Raw genomic sequence first — 20305 nt, forward strand, 5'->3', positions numbered from 1 at the left:
AGAAAGACAATGCCATGTTTGCATAGGATTGTGGTTATATTTATTCATTTCCTTACAGTTTCTTTGGTATTATAGTATAGCTATAACAGGGTGGGTCTGCTGGCATCAAATACCAAGCTTCAAACATGACTAATAATCAATAACCGACACCAAGTGTTACACGCATGCGCAAAAACGGTGCATCCCTAAAACAAAGTTAAATTTCTCTAAAATAAAGACGTCTTTGTGCGTACAACGTCAAAAACTCGACATCTCGGACCCTCCCGTATTTGCGTCAGGCAGAGATATTTCGCTTGTATCTCAGAGCCTCACATTGACACTCGAAAAAAATCAAGGATATTCTGGAAGACGGAAGTGAGCGCTTCAGTTTTATAATCAAGGCTGTGACCGCTTCGCATGCATGTCAGTATTTGACTGTTTATTTACGTGTGTTATATATGCCTACGAGTTATTGCCGAAGATAGGTCAGAGCTTTCATGTGCCTCTGAGACTAGCTTCCTCCTGCGGTATGGCAGCGGCAGCAGAAGGGTCGGAGGACTGCAGTCGGAGCGGCGGCACTCAGGGAGCGGTAACAGGTGACGGGGAACCTGAGGAGGCCGAGGAGTTCACCTGCCCGGCCTACTGCTCGGAGCTCTCCCGGCGGCAGAACGAGCAGAGGAAGGCGGGGCTGTTCTGCGACGCGACGCTGGTGTTTTGCTCCGGCGGGGTGTCTGAGGAAAGAATCCAAATCTTAACCGCCCACCGCTCAGTATTATCCGCGGCGTCGCACTACTTCACGCTGCTGCTGGGCGGACAGTTTTCAGAGTCCGTGTCGGGGCGAGTGGAACTGAAAGAGTGGAGCTCGGAAACCGGACTAGATCCGGACACTGTGAGCAGTGTCATACAGTTCATGTACACAGGAGAAATCAGAGTGACCACTGCAAATGTGCATGAAGTGTTGGAACTTGCTGACAGGTAATTTCTATTTTTTTTAACCATACATTTAATTTGAATCAGAATAAGATCGTTCCACTTGTCCTACAGGCCTTTTTATCTAGTGGTAAAAAAAGCCATAGTTTGTGTACCTGCATCCTCATTATAATCAGCAGGTGTGACTTAAATAGGAGTGAGCACACCTGTGGAACCAGCTATTTAATTGAGCAGCATGTTTTCATGAAAACAAAACTAGAATGCAAAGTGCATTTGGCAGGACTGTGTGTCAGATTAACAGCCAAATTTTGGGTAAATGATGGGTAGAGTCTTTACTGATAGTCTGTATTAACTAGCCGGTAAATAACGGCTATTTTCATTATGAATCAATCATGGATGGATTCTGACACAACTGGTCCCTATAGGACAAACCCACCCACACTGAAAGAAGCACAAAATGACCACAAAACGCAGCCATCTCATGTTTGGTCATTTTACATCTGTTTGAAGATGTGTTGCATGCGTTTCTGGTGGTTTTGCATTATGGATATTTTGCGTCTTTTTGTAGCCGTTTTTCTTCTCTCATGGCCTTTTTTCGCATCTGTTTGTTGTCTCTTTTCCTCTCTTTGTGGTTGCTTTACATCTCTTTTGCTGTTTCTTGCTGTCTTTTTGCAGATCTTTTTCATCTCTTTGAGGACATTTTGCATGTCTTCATAGATGTGTTGTGTCTTTTGTAGTTTTGTGTCTCTTTGCATTTCTTCGTTTTGCAATTCTGGGATATTTTTTCAGGTGAAGACGAGGGCCCCTTGACCCCTTGGGCTTGGCCTTTACTCAGTAGTCCTGTGCAGTAATCCATCCATGCAGTTAATCTAGGGCTGTGACTAAATCCATTAAATCAGCTGATTTTCTCTCTCAATTAATCAATTGTTGAGTCTATGAAATGTGAAAAAAATGTCAAAAGTACCTGACACAACTTTGAATTTTTGACATATTTGCTCAAACCATTACATATTAATACCAAATTGAGTTGCTAGAAATAGATGAGGCTCGTATTGGCACCTTGTGCATTATGTTTATGAGTTATTAACGGCCATTCAAATCCGTGTTTTCATTTTGGCCTGAGTGGTTGTTTACGGTTTAAACAATGTGCTGCACTGACAACTCCCTTATGCTCCTGTGCTGTTGGACCTGTTAGGGCAGGACAACTTACACCTTTGCTATTTTTTATTCATACATGAACATTGTTGAATTCATGTAATTAGGATCATTGCTACGCCCTACATCAACCTGGGCAGAGGTCAGCCAGAATAAATAAAAAACAAAACCAATAAATACCCAAAGTATTTTTACCTCGCTAATTTCTGGCCCTTTTCCAGCATGATGTCATTATGTACATCGTCTATCGGTAACTTCTTTGACTCTTTGCCATTGGAGCCACAAATTCCATATGTCTGTTCAAGTGGTGCTCGAAGCAATGTTCTGTCAGCGTTGAGTTTGAAGAGACTGAAGTAAAAGAAACAAATAAGTAACCACCTAACAGTCTCTGGCCTCCATATTCCCCCATATACCCACTCATTTCGGTGTAAAGGGTAATAGTAACCTTTGCTTTTCCCACTACGACACATCAATATGTCTCCTTTGAAAAATAATTATTTAATTATTTTATACAATTGATTGCAACATTTTATCGCATCGTCAAGGCAATTTGATAATACTACACTTAAAATTGTATGTTGATGTAGTAGTTTGAGGTAACTTCTGTATATGAAAGTCTGAGTAAAATCCAAGTAAAAACACTTAGATACAGGTATTCAATGTTATAGACCTTGATACTGCCAGAACACCAAGGCAAAAGAAAATTACTACATATAAAGGTTTTCTTACAGCGTCTTCTCTTGGGAATCAAATGTTTTTACACTGTTCATTACAGATCATGATTTTTAACTTTAGATGCTAATGTTGTCTGACAATTCTGACTTATTCACACTGTTAGGTTCCTGTTGGTGCAGCTAAAGAACTTCTGTGGAGAGTTTCTGATGAAGAAGTTGAGCTTGTCCAACTGTGTAGCCGTGCACAGCCTCGCCCACATGTACACTCTGGATCAGCTGGCCCTGGGGGCCGCTGAGACCATTAGAAGAAACTTCCACAAAGTTATCCACAAGGAAGAATTCTACACACTGCCATTTCACCTGGTGCGAGACTGGCTCTCAGACTCAGAAATCACTGTGGATTCTGAACAAGAGTTGTTTGAAACCATTGTAAAATGGGTGCACCAAAATATGGTGGAGCGAGAGAAGCACTTTGAGGAGCTGTTCAGGCTTTTAAGACTGCCACAGATTGCTCCTTCCATCCTGACACAGGTGGTGAGAAAGGAGCCCTTGGTGGCAAACAGTGCATCTTGTCAGAAGCTGGTGTCTGACACACTTGAGATCCATGCTGTTCGCTTTGAGAGCCTTAAGTTAGCAGATTTAGAGCTCCATGCTTCCTACATGGCAGCGGTCCAGCCACGTTTTGGCCAGAACATGGATGTAATCATGGTAGTGGGTGGTGTTTCAGAAGGGGGAGAGTATTTGAGTGAGTGTGTGGGCTACTTTGTAGCTGAAGACCGTTGGGTCAACCTGCCACACATTCACAACCACCTTGATGGACATGCCATCGCAGTCACTGACAGCCATGTTTACGTGGCAGGCTCCATGGAGCCAGGCTTCGCCAAGATGGCAGAGCGCTACAACCCCAACTGCAACAGCTGGGAACAGGTCAGCAGCCTGACCTCCCGCAAGCACTCCTTCAGCCTTGCATGTGTCAAAGACATACTCTACAGCATCGGTGGTCACGGCAACTTCAGTCCCGGCTTCAAGGATGTAACTGTCTATGATCCTGAGCAGGACGAGTGGCACAATCTTGAGCCAGCACCAAAAATACTACGAGATGTAAAAACAGTGAGCGTGGAGGATCGCTACGTGTATGTGATGGCCAGGACCCCTGTAGATATGGACACTGGGGATGGACTGAGCACTGTGACCAATTGCTACGATACAGAGAGTCACAAGTGGCAGGAAGTGGACTCCTTACCACTCATCGATAACTACTGTATTTTTCAAATGGCTGTTGCATCCACCAACTTCTACCACACAGCCTCCTGTTGCCCCAAGACCTACAAGGTAACAGTCGAGGCTGCACAGCAGAAAGTCAGCAGAAACATCTCAGACGACATCCTCGACAGCCTCCCTCCAGAGGTCCTGGGAATGGAAGGTGCTGCCATTTGCTACCTTGGTGAAGACATATTCATCATTGGCGGGTGGAGGAACAGCAACAACATGGACAAACAATATCGCAAGGAGGTCTACCGTTACTGTGCTGAGAGGAAACGTTGGATGCTGATGCCACCCTTACCTCAGCCTCGCTGCCGAGCCGCAGCCTGCCATGTTCGCATCCCATACCATTATCTGTACGGCTGCCAGCGCTTCCCCATGCCCCAGAACCTGGCTCGCCAGCGAGACCGCATGCAGCAGATGCAGCAGCTCCATCGACGCACACTCACTCTGCGGAGACAGTTGCAATCTCAGATTGAATGTTGAGGTCAAATTTGGCATTCTGCCTTGTCTAGCTAGCACTTCATCTGCTGATAAATGCCTTGTTTTTGCCTTTATTGGGGTGAAATGTCTGCATGGTTTATCGGGGGCTAAAGATTACACTGTTCAAATTGCTAGTATAGAGAAAAAATAAGAATTAGCCAGACAAGCTACTAAAGTTATCACTCTTGCATAATCATTTTGGACTTACACCATTAGCTTAAGCCTTACTTTTATTCTGCTAGTAAATTATATTGTGACATTTTCTAACAACTTTGTTGATTTCACTGCTAAACAACTTAGCTTTGCTTTTTATATGTGGTCTGTTTTAACACCTAAGAGGAAATGATGTCAGGATTTGTGGTGCAAGTTAAACTAAAACTGACAGCTGTCAGTGATGCTGTCCTGTGAAATTTAGTAAGGTTTATGTAGAGATGTAAATTTAGCAAATTAAATGATGTCTACATTTATTTGAATGTAGGTTAGAATTAAATGGCACTTAAATTATCAGTGTGGCGACAATGAACATACTGAAACAACCAGCTGAGAAAAGAAAGCCTTTAACTTTTTACTGCTATTGCTACCTTAATCTACTTTCTACCTCCAATTTATTTTTTTCATTATTTTTAAGCAAGAAATAAGTATTGAGCAAAGCACATATTGTGGAACAGGCTGTGATTAAATGTTTCACCCTCTTTACAACAAAGCTTATTTAATACACTTTTGCACTAGAATATGTGCACTAAAACACTTTGTACAGATTGCAAAACACTTTTGTCATTCCAATGGATGTGTATACATGTGAATATAATATTATTCAACCTAAATATTTTAGCCGGTCAAAATTTCCTTTATTTGATTTCCCAAGTTGTTACATATCTTGAATGATCAGACCAAGTACCACCATAATGATGATAAAAAGTCATTTTTTGCAAAAGATCTTTTTTAAATTTAAATTCTCTTATCCAATTAAATGTTATGACTGTGCTTTTGTGGAGTTATTTGGTTTGTTGGTTTTGGTGGACTCATTTGGTTTGCTCTGCCCTGCACTTCTTGCAGAATTTGCTGTCTTACTTTAAGTGAATAAGAGCACACGTTCACAATGTGTGAAACGTGTTGAACCAAGAGGCTGTTTTGTGGATATTTCTCATAATGTTCCCAGCTGTTCCTTATCAGTGTAGTTGAATTAACTGTATTTCCTGCACTGAAGGACCCTGAGTGTCAAATTTAACAGAAGTTTTTTTGTTTTTTTTAACTCCAATCCTCTTACTCAGTTAGTGTTGTGTGGACCAGTTGTTGAGCTCAGTGCGTTTCTCTATTACTGTTGAAATTGTGTTTGCCTGTGGTATCTCCTGCCAAACTGTCAATAACTATGATCTAATTAGGCTTGATGAGTCTACCATTTTTCCACCACACAATGTGAACAGTATTGATATGTATATATGGAAGGTTGCATTTTTAAAGAACGGGTTTGAAGCCATTGGGATTACTGCAGAATGCAAAAGAGTAGACTCAGACAGGCAGATTTTAGTGATTGGCAGTAGTATCACATTTGAGGCTGGGTTTCAAGTTCAGATATTTCTCCCAGTTTGATAACAGTAGGTTTTGGGATAAAGTACGATTTGTCAGTGTCATACATTCAGACTTCATGCAGCCAAGTTTACTGTGTGACATGGTGCCATTGCATTTGTATGTGCAAGAGCTGCAGGTGTAATAAAAGTTAATGCACTGAAATGTAGTTTGTCATCTCTGAAAAAAAGTGCACTTTAATCCACCCAGCCATCTATGCATTCAATGTAACAATATCATGTCCAAAGGTTTTTTTAATGACTAGTACTACATATTGTAATACACTTTACAAAATCATAATTAATCATCTTTAATTTATGGCAGCTGTTGTACAAGCTGCATGCTGTCCTGGTGATTCAATATACATGAAGTCACTCATAGTGTCTCTATGTTACAATCAAGTTCTGCTCATACTTTTATCTACAATATTTTCTAAAATACGGATTGCATTCACAAAAGACATTTAAAAAAAAAAGTGGAGACCGTATCATACGAAAAAATGTCCTGGGACAGAATCTAGAATGATTAAGAACCTCTCTGAAAATCATCAGGTTTTTATGATTTCTTCATTATCATAGTTATTCATTCATAGTTGTCAGTCCATCTAATGGTACACAGCAAAAAAGAGCTGTGTGTACTTAATTCGGCGTAGTCAATTTTCGAAAATGTAAACAAAATAAAGGCTAAATAAACTGAAGTTGTAGCACACTGAGGTACTAGGAACAAATATGCGGCGGAACCATGTATGCTTGGTACACATAAAACTGGGAACGCTACCGGTGCGACAAACAGAACGTAAACAAAATCATTCAAACCAGCTGTCGACTGTAAAGTGGAACATTAATGCACTATTTATTAAATATTTAAGATATAAACAGCAGTCATTTAACACAATGCATTTTTAACGGTGAAAAGCAGTTTACACCTCGCTGACTCGTCTCCTCTCCGTTTGAAAATGGTAAGTTGCAACGATCAGCCGCTACGTAATCATTGCAGTCGTAGTCAAACATGCTAGTAAACCTATAAGTCAGATTTTGGATGGCAAAATAACGAAGGATAATGAGTTTTCAGTCAAATATAGTTGACCTTTGTATATCAGATAAAACATGGTGTGAATAAATGGATTTAATTAGAACTGTCGGGTGTAACCACAACCAAATTACACCATTATTCTCTCTCTATAAAATAAATCATCACCCAACTGAGTTTTCTTCTTGACTTGGCATGCAGATATACCATATTCCCTGGCTTTACACACCTGTGCGGACCGTCCTGGCCATCTGGCACCAACTGATCAAGACCGAGGTAAAGAAGCTCCACTAAATGAAAAAAATGAAGGTTTCATTTCAGAAAGTTTACATTTGGTGAATTTATGTGCACTCACTAAAAGAAAGAAGAGACCTGTCCACTTGTCAGAAAAACAAATTATACTGAGATATTTCAACAACTTTGTGTTGTGTTGTGTTGACATTACCTAAAGCATGTAACATATTCCGGTATAAAGCCCTCCTGGAATCTGCTTTTGCCGATATCACCCCCCTTGTCGTCTGTTCTCTTCCTTTCCGTGAGACTTTGTGTGGATAAACATGCATTGTAAGGCAGAACTCTTTTTGGTTCAGATCCCAGAGCTAGCCAAGGGCTCTGTGCTAATGAGGGAGCGCAGCAGAGTGGAGGAAACAATCAATGCCATGCAGCGAGCAGGTGCGGGAAACCTGCAGGTAAGAGCACTGATTGGAGGGCGCGTTCACATCATGCATGTTTGGAGATGTCCACTTGAGGAGTTTGATTATTTGAGCAGATTACAGGATTGCATGTCAAACTCATTCCAGCATCATCAGGGAATGTGAGTGTCAGTCCTCTTTCATGAGATCATCATAATCAAATACAGCAAATGATCCCAAAACACAGGATTTTCTGGATAATTTTCTGGATACAAAGGGATGAATGTTGACACGTATGCTTGGAATGCTTAGACTCATTCTACATTTGTCTTCTGTGTCAATACCAAAATTTCACACTTTGCAAGAAGACAGATTACTGAAATAACATAACCTTATTATATAACCATAACCTATTATCTGAGAGTTTTGAGCCTTTATCAATAAATGCAAAAAAAAACAACAAACGTAAACCTTGCCTTCAGGGCTTAAACTTAACTACTGTATATTTGATTTAATCATGGATTTGGTTGCTTGCTGAGTGGCACAGTACTATTTTTTAGTTCCAAATGGCCATGTTTTCTCAGGTAATCTCAGACTTCGACATGACTCTGACCAGATTCGCTCACAACGGCAAGAGAGTGCCCACCACCCACAGTAAGCACACAGGCCACAAAGATTATCTGCATCATGGCCAAATGGTGTTTTTAAGATTTGGTAGAGTCTGGACATCTGGATAATTTGATCTGAAGGATTTATCAATTGACCCAGATTGTATTTGTGCATGTTTTATCAAAGTTACTTTGTCCTGCACCTGTGACTTGTTTGTATGAGTGTCTTTGCTTTTCTGAAACTGTTACAAATCTGTTTTCCTTGCTTTATTCAGACATCCTGGATAACCGGTTGTTGATTAATGAAGACTGCACTCTAAAGGTAACTGTGCTACAGTCATAAGTGCAGTCCTAAATCCATTTTACACCAGTATAGTTCTTCCGAATGCAGTTGCTGTTTGTTTTTCTGCAATGACATCTACATGTTTGTGACAAATACAAATTTCAGTTCACATCATGATTTGTTGATTGCTACCCTATAATTTTGGACCCATCACTGCAACATGGACCAACAAGAACATGCTGATACATCCCATTTAGTTGGTCTGTAAAGTATTGTTCAATATTTTGTGTTGGTTCATTGTAGATGAGGGAGCTGTTGAACACCTACTATCCCATAGAGATTGATGCAAGTCGAAGTGCTGAAGAGAAACTGCCTTTCATGGTGGAGTGGTAAGAAACAGACAGATTTACCAAAATAAGCACACTTCTGTTTCAATTAGTACTGTGCTTGTGAATGTTCTATAATTTACATACAGTTGATGTAAAATGTGATAACATCCTCATCTAAGTCCCCAAATTAGATGAAGAGAATCCAATTGAACAAATAACACAAAAAACAGAATAATTTTTCATTTATTTATTGAGCAAAATGATCCAACATTAAATATGTTGTTGGAAGTATGTGAACCTAGAGAATTATCATTTAAAGGGTTGATTAGACCTGAGGTCTCCTCCTCTCTTGCAAGCAGTTCAGTCAAGGGAGCCCACCAACATCAGAGCTGAAATAGTTTTATAAGGAGGCATGGGCCAAAATCCCTCCAAGTCGATCTGCAGGACTGATCAACAGTTTCTGGAAATGTTTGGTTGAAGTAATTGCTGCTCAAAGGGGTCACACCAATTACTAACATACTTGCTATACTATTACTATAATGTTATTTGTTTAACGGTGTTGTCTTTGTCTAGTTTTAGGACTTAGATGAAGGTCAGGTCAACTGTATGTAGAACTATGGAATATTTTTCACATTTTCATAGAACAAGGTTTGCTAACTTTCCAGCACCCACTGAATATGTCACAAAATTGCCAAAAAAAAATTCTTCATTGGTATTTGACTCTGACGTTGTCTTGTGCTGCTCTCTACAGGTGGACCAAAGTTCATGAGCTGCTGATTCAGCAGAAGATCAGAAAGGACATGCTCGCCCAGGCCGTTAAGGAATCCAACACTATGCTCAGGTACACACATTTTAGTCATTTTATATTTTCCTCAACGCGTGTGAACATTAACATTTAGTTTGCTCTATTGTTATGCACAAGAAAACTAGCACATCTGAGGTGCTCTGTAGTGAAAACATTTAAGTAACATTACTGGTAAACAACAAAACTGATAAAACAAGGAGCTTGGCATCAGCAACATCAAATACTTTGTTGACTTTAGATATATTGAACATGACATCAATCTAACTTCTTGTCATACTACTTGACAAAAACATTATAGGAAGAATCTGCAATACTTTGGCAAAAACAGTAATTTAAACGAGTGGTGTTTTCTCATGTGTAATATTGTTCTTCAATTACTTTTCACGTTCAAATAAATGAAACAGTCTAGTTGTTCAGCAGAATTACTGCACATCTCTCAGCTCAGATAGTCATTGGTTCATGTGTCTCATCTGATGAGGTGTGTGTGTATTTCTTTAGGGACGGCTACAAAGTGTTTTTTGAACATCTGTCCGAGCATCAGGTTCCTCTGTTGATCTTCTCGGCCGGTGTTGGAGACGTCCTGGAGGAGGTGATCCGACAGAACCACGTCTTCCATCCCAATGTCCACATCATCTCCAACTACATGGACTTTGACCAAACTGTGAGTTGGACGACAGCTATGCAAGATTCTCGCTGATGTTGATAAATACAAATGATACAATACCATTTTTTTTCCCCACAGGATAATGAAATTAAATCTAATTCAATTTCCAATACAATTAGAGACCAAACATTATAAAGACAATGGAAAAAAAGCTAAAAACTATTTTAAAAGGTAAAAAAAAATGTATACAGCAGGATCATTGGTGTATTCCGCATCATAATATTGACTTTCATCAGGAATGTTGTGATCATGTTACATTTCCTACTACGTTTTAGTGCAACGCTCCAATAGATTTTTATACCAGTCAAAGATCAACATGATGTTATTTCACCAACTTCAGTCTCTGTATGAAAGAACCTTTCTTGAACATTGTTGTTGATAAGGGCGTCCTGCAAGCCTTCAAAGGCCAACTGATCCACACCTTCAACAAGAGGGAAGGCGCTCTGTCACACGCAGCAGGCCTCAGAGAGCTGCAGGGTCGACCCAATGTGCTGCTGCTGGGAGACTCTTTGGGAGACCTTACCATGGCTGACGGCGTGTCTGAGCCCCAGAACATCCTGACCATTGGCTTCCTGAATGACCAGGTCTGACCCGCTGGTTGAATAGACTAATGTTTGGTGCTGGGATTATTTTATGTCAGCACATTGAGTTATAGACATTGAGTTCTCATTGTCTGCGGTTTGTGTCTCAGGTGGAAGAGAGGAAAGAGTCGTACATCAACTCCTTTGACATCGTACTGGTGAAAGACGAGACGATGGACGTTCAAAACGCCATCCTCAGATTCATTACTTCATCAAGAGACAAGTAAGACACACACCGATGGACCTGTTCACTCCATTCACAGTGCATTACTTACCTCAAACCAGACCTAAAACTTGACTTTTTAACCACTGTGTCCACTAATGTGGTTAATGGTGCAAATCACACACACTCTGAACTCTTTTTTTTAATTTTGACATTTATTTGTAAGCTTAGTTTTGTAGAATTTGTGATTACTATCAGCTTTGCAGCCAAACAGATTATTGTTGTGCTAGGCTATACGGTAATCGCTTTCTTCCTGCTGTTTATTTTGGATGTCGGGATCAAAACAGTAGGACCAGAATAGCAATGTGCCACCTCATCAGAACTCAGTGAAGTGAGAATTTATATAGTATTGTTTCAAATACATGAAGTGTGTACCTGCAGCCCTCACTCCGAAAAGAAATCAGCAACTCAGCGATCTCTTAAAACTGTCAGTACAAATAATTTCTAATATTCTGCCCTTTTCACTGCTTTTTAGCACAAAATAGTTTTTTTTTTACTTTGTTGTTTACCAGTACCAGTATTTAAAATATGTTCATGTACGAGCAAAGGCGTTACGTGTTTTGTAACTGTCCCTTTATCTGGAAAGTCTTCTACTTTATACTCACACTTTTCTGGTGTGTACTGTATATTACCTCTGTGTACACTGCAGGTACTTGATGCTCCAGAGTACAGAGACTGTGCTGTACACATGGATCATCAGTTTATTTGTAGGGTGCAGATAACTTGATAGTGCTGTTATCAGTCTTTAAGCTATTATATTAGTCATTATGTAAGTTATTCTAAACATTTTTTTTTTTTAACCAGGGACAGTGTAGGCAAGCGTGATAATACGAGTCAACAGAAAGCTACAGTACATCAGTATTCCCAAGAAGGGAATATACAATGTGGGATGTGCGTGTTCCTAACAAATGTTCTCTTTTAACTGAAACACTGTGGCTGCTATACAGAAGGACTTAACATTGAGCTAGTTGCACTTAACTATAGGTGTAATACTTGTGTAGAACAAAAGATGAATAAGTACTAACTTGTAAATGTGCTTTTCTCAGCGAAAAGGTATAGTTCAATTTTATTTATCATATGGTGGATTTTCTCCCAATAAAAACCGGCAAAGTCACAGGAAATAATGACAGCCTTGAATTCTTTTAGCATTATTAATATCCGTTTTCTCCAACTTAAATTCCACTCAAGTCGTTTTTTTTTTTTTTTTGCCCATTAAAGTTACAATTTGCCAGACTTTGTGGTGCAGGATGCAGAGTTGCAACTACCCCTTTAAGTGTGACATTGAGAAATATTGCAACTCTGCAACTTCCACCAAAAAGAGTGGGATAGAGTATTTTTATGTGCAAGTTAAATACTTTTTTTTAAAATGATATCAGGCAATTACCGACAGTTTATCCATATATTGGTGCACAGATGCAGTTATTTCAGGTGTCATGGTTTTCTGTGTAGTGATACAAGTTGTAGAAAAACCGAAACCATGTTCATTTTCTTACAAACATTTTAATTAATGTGACTTTCAGGGACAAATAAAGGTGCTTGTTTTGTTTTCTGAAATACATACTGTCAAACACTCACACAACACACAAAAAGATCATCTGCACTGTTTTCTTGTCATTTAAAGAAAAAAAACTGTTCAATATTAAAACCTTGACGCTGTATGGGAAAAGTCTCTCGCTGCTTGTTTTTGTTGTGTTGGTGGGTTCATCCCTGAGAGAGAATAAAAACATTCATCCTCATCACAACTCCTCATGCCTCATTTCCCTTTCCTTGTCCTCCTCGACCTTCAGTTTGAGCTCGTTCTCTGTGATCAGTCCATCTTTATTTCGGTCCTGGTTGTGGAACATGTCAGTAACAACCTGCTCCATGGTCAGTCCAGGCTTTATACGACCTTTGCCCTCTGCCACCTGCAGCTTGATGAACTCCCCGAACTAGAAAAGGGTCAAAGAGGAATATTACAGATTACTGTGATGTGGTCAGAGTGCTTCATCAGCTTAGAGAGAAAAAGCAGCTCCTAAAACTGCACACAGGGAAGCCGGCATAACAACACTTTTCCCCTCACTTTTATCTCACCTGAGAAGTTCAGGGTCAACAGGTCAATATGTGATGATGGTCGGGGATAGCCTAATATTTTAATGCCAGTTATAATTAGTGATCAGTTCTTAATTAATCACCCCTCCCCCGTCTTGTGAACGCAAGCTTCCTTTTAGTGCTCACAACTGGAAATCTGAACCTCTACAGTACATAGAAGATCACTTGATGCGATCGAAAGCCCCAGAACAGCTACTAAATGGACCTTGAGATGACTTTTTTTAACTGCTGTTTCCGAGGTCAAGAATACACTTTAAAATTAAATCTTTAAAATTATTTTGATGGCATGTTTACGTAGATCTATGAAACCGCCAGCCGAGTCATTATTAATACCACCACCAGATGGCGCCAAAGTAAGGAATTTATAAATCCCGGTGAGTTTTAAGCACCAGTGTATGTTGGAGTTTTATCATTACGGGGCTCTTTGATAAGCGGTGGTAGTATTTTTACATTACTGGAGTATTTAAATTTCCACTTGTATGTGTGGTGTAATTCCCAGTTACTTTGCAGATTATGATGTTGCATATAAAAACGTTCGTCTTGCAAGATATATGTTTTGAACTGGATGGTCTGCAGTAACCTACCTCCTCCTCTGGAACCTCTTTGTTCTTGTTGATGTCCAAGGCTTCAAACAGGTTTGCAGGAGTGTCCTCGAGCCACACAAACAGGTAACCAGGGGGCACTCCCTTCTCAAAGCTCACCAGTTCAATATCAAAGACCAACACAGCACTGCTTGGCACACCAGTGGCTTAGAGACACAGAAAAGGCAGTTTAAGTTTGGTTTTACCTATTAGTATACGTGTGTATACTCATAATTACCTTTTCATTTATTGTCAGGGCAGTGTAGCTTGTTAAAAAACTTTGTATTATGAGAGGGGTAGACGTAGGCTTCAGCCTACACCTTCTCAGTCACTGCTATCATTTGTTTTTGACACTGAGATGAGCTTAAAAGTTTTAAATTACAATTTCCTTTTTACTTAAATACAGAAATAAGGGTTTTAATCATCCTGTCAGAGTTCAACATAAACAGTCATTTAGTCCATAAAAAACACTGATACTGTTATTCTTATATTTTTTGTGCTAGCTCTAGACAATCAGACTTGAAAATCTTACGAAACTATGGAACAAAGTATAGATGAATTTAAACAAACAACTGGTTCATATGTTTTGGACGAAGCCTAATAAGAGCTATTAGAGCTTGATAAATGAAGAGTAATAATCAAACCATCTTTCTCCCGATAAAAAAAAGTTGTTGGTAGTTATAAGGTAAAGCTGAAGTCTCACCTCCTTTCTCTCCGTGGCCCAGGTGAGGAGGCACTGTTATCAACCTCTTCTCTCCCACACACATGCCCCGCAAACCCTCGTCAAGCCCGTCGATCACTTTGTCTGACCCCAGCACTGCATCCTGAAGGTTCTCATAGTCATGTCTGAAGACAATGTTGATTACGTGTTGGATAAATGAAAATGGATGTGTAATGTGCATTTATGTTGATCTAAAATTGCATGTGATGATAGGGTGACTCACGAGGAAAAGAGCAGTGTGCCGTCCATCATGGTGCAGTTGTAGTGATACCAGACGAGGTCGTTCACCGCGGTGGTATCGTTACACACTTCAGGCTTGTGGGTGGTCTGGATGTCCACTTTGTCGTTGGGGTTGTGGAAGTCAACGATTTGAACGTCAAAGACGAGCACAGCCGACGGAGGGATGACACCACCTGGAAAGACCACAGAAAATGATGGCATTTTTTTGGTAACTCACAGTTTTGGAAACACTGGTCATGTGTTTTTCAGTTACACATAACCAGTCAATTAAAGGACTGTTAATGGTTATTTTATCCGATTAATAGTCCAAAATCCAAAGATATTCAATCGGCAAAGAATATTTAACTGCAAAAAAAAAATGCACTTTTTGTTGTGTATTTACTAAAAGATCCCTTTCCCTTTCTGCAACAAGCAAAAAGAAAGACGGGACTGCTGAATTTTAAACTTTTAAATGAGGCGATCTTCATGTTTTGTTCTGTCCCAATAGTCTGTTTTGACCAACAACACAAAACCAAGTTGTTCTCAAAATGCTCTTTCACCAGGATTTTAATAGGTTATGCAGATGTGTATGTTATGTGTTATTATTAAATCTATTAAGTGTCAATTTGGGATAGATTTTCATATGCATGTAGAGCTTGTTACAAGTTACAAGAAAAAAATACAGTAACTCACCTGCTCCTTTTTCTCCATACGCCAGGTGTGGAGGGATGGTGACCCTCCTCCTCTCCCCAACGCACACTCCAAGCAGGGCCTGGTCCATGCCTGCAATCACATACCCCATCCCGATGTAGGTGTTGTATGTGCTGTTTCTCTGGTAGCTGTGGGCAGTCGCAGACAGGGAGAAATAAACGTCAAAAATGGGTTGTTTTTTTTTTTTTTTCAGAAATTCACAGACAATAACATTATAATGCCAAAAATACATTTTTTGTAAAAAAGAAAAAAAGGGAAATCCACCCAAATAACCGGTGACCCACTTACAATCATTTTCATTGTCGGAATGACCTGAACTCACCTTGTGTCAAAGGTGACTCCGTTCAGGAAAGTACCATTGTAGTGGTACCGCATGTAATCCCCAACGATAGACCTGCGGGTGCACGACTCGGGCACCACCTGGTTCTCAACGGTGATGTTATCCTTCGGGTTATGAATGTCCACCAACATGACATCATACACCAGGGTCGCCTGGGGAGGAATCTCAGTACCTGGTGAGCAGAAAGTGGAGAATTTAAAACTTCTGCTAACGTTCACAAAAAATACAAGTGGTTTGAGTTTTATTTTGGTGGTGGTGTTGTTTTTTTTTTTTTAATTATTTTCTATCTTATTTATGTTAAACTATTAATTATTTTTTAACTCTGTTGTTGTCTTAATAAAACTGACATTATCTTCCCTATATTTGCATCTTTTGCAAGACAAAGATTATAGAATAGTAATAGAAATAGCTATATGGTCTATTTATTGAGCATAATATAACAATGATTGCTCATTTTACTGCAGGTGAAATATAGTTTGGAAAATTAAGATTTTTTTTTAAATTTTTTATCAACCCCCAATTAAGGAACTAGTTTATAAAAGAGATGAGGTCCTTATTGCTTATTATATTTTTAAATCAATCCTTACGGGATTATTATGCTGATCTCTTACTCTTAAAAACATTGGTCCATTACACTACTAGTGGCTAAAAAAAAAATCTACAATGGTGCTTTAAGTACCATGAAGAAAAAAGTATTTCCAGTGATAAGCGATTGCAATTTTTGGGTATTTGCCTGTTGATTATTTTTCCTTCTAACAATGTTTTATTCCTCTGAGCTCTGTACCGATGGTGTTCAGGGTTCAATTGAAAAGCAGGAATAAGACACCCACACCTAAAGTAATTTTTTTCTCATCTCCTGACATTTACACTCACCTGATCCCTTTTCTCCGTAGGCTTTAAAGGGTGGGATGACAATATTTCTGATCTCTCCCACACACATGCCCAGCAGGCCCTCATCCAGGCCCTTGATCAGCCAACCCTCCCCCACTAAGGAGTCGTGGGTCTGCTTCCTGGTGTAGCTACGTAGGGCTCATACAAGCGCAAAGTCAAACACACAACTTCACACAGACAACATACCTGGATGACACAATACAAAACACAGAAGAGCTGTCAGAGCTGGGTTTTGTTTGAGAGTTTGAAAAACACACTTTAGATCATTCAGTAAATATGTAATTTTGAGTGGGAAAACACCAACATTCGGCCAAGCCAGAATTCACCTAGATTCAAAAACGGTTCCGTCGAGCAGGGAGCCGTTGAAATGGTAACGCACAAAGTCAGTGCGCATCACAGAGCGTTTACAGTCTTTGGGAGTGGTGACAGCTTTGGTGACGACCAGGTCGGCTTTGTTCCACAGATCCAACAGATGGATGTCAAACACCAGGGTGGCATCTGGAGGAACCACGTCCCCTAAAAACAATTAGATAAAGACATCACCACATGTTTATTGAACACCTGGTGGCGATTAGAATGCCGGGGAAATTGAGACGAAATGTGACCATTTTGGCTTTTGATACGAATCTGTAATGGTTGCATTGCCTTGAATTTGTCTGGTGCTCAATTAAGTTTTATTTCCAAACTGTTACTCTTTTTTTTTTTTGGTCTTTCAACTTTTTATATTAATTCATTATTATAACAATAGTATAGTTTGACATTTAAGCTCAATCGTAGATGAGTAAATTGATACAACTCTCATATCTGTATTCTAAATATGAAGCTATAGCCAGCAGCTAGTTAGCTTAGCACAAGGACAGGAAACAGGGAAACAGCTAGCCAAGTGACAAAATCCACCTACCAACACCTATAATGCTCATAAATTAGCATGTTGTGTCCTGTTTTTTTTTCATTTAAAAACATAATTTAAAAGCCTGGAAACAACCAGTCTCACTGTTTTCTGTCTTTATGCTAAGCTACGCTTGTATTCAATGGAAAAACAGGACAGTGGTACCAGTCTTCTCATAACTATCTCCCCAAGTCAAATTATTCCTTTAGAAAAACAGGGCATCAGGTGTACCTCATGATTTTTATTTTTTGAATTGTCTTTCAGTGGAGCATATTACCAAATAAATCTGTCTGGGGTCTGTGGCCCTTTGCCATAGATAATAACTTTAGAATTAACAAGGGCCAACCTAATCTCAAATATTAATGGCTGGTCACAACCGAAAATGGACTGTATTGTGCCATCCAAACTTTTTAAATGTTTCTTTCAAATCTGCCATCAGTACAGATATTTCCTCTCCTGCAGACCAGTTCACTTCACTATATAACATTTTTTTACTTACCTGCACCGGTGCTTCCGTAAGCCAGGTGAGGCGGGATGGTGATTGTCCTGCGCTCATTCACACACATGCCCTGCAGGCCTTTATCAATGCCAGCGATGAGTCGACCCTCACCTAAGAGTCCGACCTTGGCGGCTCCTCTCTGATGGCTGTGAAAGACAAAGGAATGTGCGTGAACGTCTGCAGGGAAATGAGTGTCTACAGCTTTCCAAATAGCTCATTGCAAACTTGTTTTAATGTGTAAATCAGCATCTCAGCATTAATACATTCATTTACGACACTGTTGGGCTTTGGAACTGCTTTGAGGGCCGGATCAGTAGTTATCAACTTTACGAGAAAATGACATAAAACTAAAATAAATGCATTCAGAATTCATTATATAAAGCGAATGAACTTACCTCGAATCAAATATTTTCCCGTCGACAAATGTGGCGTTGTAGTGATAACGAACATTATCTCCCTCTTTCGCTTCTCTGGCACAGACCTTGGGGATGAAGTATCTGTCCACGACTACATCTCCTAACACAGGACTGGGATTACACTCTACGGGAGACCACGTAGTGAAGAGGAAAAAAACAAGGCAGCAGGCAAACATATTTGCAGAATCACGCTAAATAACTTAGAAGGATTCAAAAAAAAAAATGCAGCAATAGTGATAAATCTGATCAATTTTGGGAGCGCGGCTGTTTGCGTCCTTTCAGACAGGGCCTCGGCTGCAGATGTGGAGCAGGAAAGCGGCGTCTGAAGGCTGTAAACGTGGACAATCTCCAGGTTGCTGTGCAAACTTTTTACCAGAGGGAAGGAACGACGGAGTTGGGAGTGGGAAGCGCCCATCAAACTCACCACAATAAGAAATGAGACCACTTCCGTTAAGCAAGAGACAAAAAAATACACATTTATCCACTTTTACCATGAAACAGGAATTATATTGCGAATGTTAGAATGGGGATGGGGGTGTTTGTATAAATGGGTTTGTAGGTAATAAGATCTGATTTTATTATTAAGCATTTTTGCAAAAACCTTTATTTTTCTGGTTTAACTCATTACATATTATTTCTAGTACACAATGTGTCTAAGACTAGTTTCATTCATATGACTGAATAATTGGTTATTCTTTTTTGTCCTTTTAAAAATCTTCCATTGTCTGCTTTTATTTTGAAAGAAAACCTGCTTATTGTTCAGCGGAGCTTGACTCTTCAGTACCGCTGCACACAGCTGCAGGGAGCCGAGCGATCCGCCTCTGGATCAGCCCAGTCAGAGCCGTAAAGTGACCCGAGAGCCTCAAGAGGTTCAGCTTTTTCATTAATGCCGTGAAGTTAAAGCAAAAATAACTTCACTATTTCCTACAACTACGGGAGCCTGTAGGATACATTAAAAAAAAAATAAAGGATGCAACATCACAACAAAAATACTACAGATCACATCTGTAACCGTTAGTGGATTTAAAATTTCTGTTATAAATCCAAACAATAACCTCTATTCTAGATTTTATCTCCACAAATGACAAGATTAATACATAAACAAATACAATCTTTTATATTTTATATTCATAATTGTGTTCTGTTAAACCAGTGGGTCTGAATGTGTGGTCCTGGGATCCCAGGGTTCAATGAAAGGGATTCCAGGGATAACCAGCAAAATAAACAACAATACAGTTGCATTAAAATTCAACTGACTGGATACGGTTGTGTCTTGGAGGTACCTGACACGAAAATGACTTCACTGACCACGAAGAAAAACTGTACAAGGTGAAAAGCAACTAAAACATGGTCTGTACAGAATACACAACAGTTATACTTTTTAATGCTACATTAGCAGCAAAGACATCAGCAGCAAAAATATTTACAATCTGCCTGATCATTAAGTAGGAAGGACTACCAGCCAGTTTCAAGTTAACCCCGCTCTGCCAGAGATTCATCACTGCTAGATATCTATCATTCTGTTGCTCACATTTCAATATTAAGCAAATCAACAACATCTATGAATTCCTTTAAAACTGAGCTCTTATAACTGTAAATGTAATCATTTTGCATAACTACAATACAAACAATTCGAAGCGAATGGTGTTATAATCCTGGAATATATTTCCAATGACTGTAATAAATCTTTCAAACCTGCAATAAAGTGACATTTTTACACATAATTATTACACAGTGTGGGTGAAG

At 39.6% G+C, this 20305-nt stretch overlaps 3 protein-coding genes across 3 annotated transcripts; 2 read left to right on the forward strand and 1 right to left on the reverse strand.

The window, feature by feature from the left end:
* Nucleotides 1–269: 269 nt before the first annotated feature.
* Nucleotides 270–6195, forward strand: LOC111220445 (kelch-like protein 11). Its single transcript, XM_022743535.1, has 2 exons — nt 270–954; nt 2903–6195. Exons 1-2 carry the CDS (start codon nt 401–403, stop codon nt 4485–4487), a joined length of 2139 nt encoding a protein of 712 aa, XP_022599256.1. The 5' UTR covers nt 270–400; the 3' UTR covers nt 4488–6195.
* Nucleotides 6196–7274: 1079 nt separating this feature from the next.
* Nucleotides 7275–11208, forward strand: LOC111219610 (7-methylguanosine phosphate-specific 5'-nucleotidase-like). Its single transcript, XM_022742324.1, has 9 exons — nt 7275–7355; nt 7670–7768; nt 8296–8365; nt 8595–8641; nt 8906–8991; nt 9683–9772; nt 10235–10397; nt 10784–10984; nt 11092–11208. The coding sequence occupies exons 1-9, from the start codon at nt 7275–7277 to the stop codon at nt 11206–11208; spliced, it is 954 nt and encodes a 317-aa protein (XP_022598045.1).
* Nucleotides 11209–12389: 1181 nt separating this feature from the next.
* Nucleotides 12390–18905, reverse strand: LOC111220387 (peptidyl-prolyl cis-trans isomerase FKBP10-like). The gene is made up of 10 exons (XM_022743457.1): nt 18539–18905; nt 18144–18289; nt 17082–17271; nt 16738–16883; nt 15847–16036; nt 15507–15652; nt 14818–15007; nt 14577–14719; nt 13877–14040; nt 12390–13132 (listed from the first exon to the last, which is right to left on the reverse strand). The coding sequence occupies exons 1-10, from the start codon at nt 18733–18735 to the stop codon at nt 12941–12943; spliced, it is 1704 nt and encodes a 567-aa protein (XP_022599178.1). The 5' UTR covers nt 18736–18905; the 3' UTR covers nt 12390–12940.
* Nucleotides 18906–20305: the final 1400 nt, after the last annotated feature.

The sequence above is a fragment of the Seriola dumerili genome, unplaced genomic scaffold, assembly GCF_002260705.1.
Source record: "Seriola dumerili isolate Sdu_G_001 unplaced genomic scaffold, Sdu_1.0 BDQW01000068.1, whole genome shotgun sequence".
NCBI lineage: Eukaryota > Metazoa > Chordata > Actinopteri > Carangiformes > Carangidae > Seriola > Seriola dumerili.

Excerpts from the sequence above, each read along its gene's own strand:
- LOC111220445 (XM_022743535.1), top strand. The coding sequence starts at position 401 with ATGTCAGTATTTGACTGTTTATTTACGTGTGTTATATATGCCTACGAG. Across the intron at positions 955-2,902 it reads GTGTTGGAACTTGCTGACAG|GTTCCTGTTGGTGCAGCTAA; the intron begins GTAATTTCTATT and ends TCACACTGTTAG.
- LOC111219610 (XM_022742324.1), top strand. The coding sequence starts at position 7,275 with ATGCAGATATACCATATTCCCTGGCTTTACACACCTGTGCGGACCGTC. Across the intron at positions 8,992-9,682 it reads CTGCCTTTCATGGTGGAGTG|GTGGACCAAAGTTCATGAGC; the intron begins GTAAGAAACAGA and ends TGCTCTCTACAG. Across the intron at positions 10,985-11,091 it reads TTGGCTTCCTGAATGACCAG|GTGGAAGAGAGGAAAGAGTC; the intron begins GTCTGACCCGCT and ends TTTGTGTCTCAG.
- LOC111220387 (XM_022743457.1), bottom strand. The coding sequence starts at position 18,735 with ATGTTTGCCTGCTGCCTTGTTTTTTTCCTCTTCACTACGTGGTCTCCC. Across the intron at positions 14,720-14,817 it reads GGCACACTGCTCTTTTCCTC|ACATGACTATGAGAACCTTC; the intron begins GTGAGTCACCCT and ends CATTGTCTTCAG. Across the intron at positions 14,041-14,576 it reads GGGCCACGGAGAGAAAGGAG|CCACTGGTGTGCCAAGCAGT; the intron begins GTGAGACTTCAG and ends TGTGTCTCTAAG.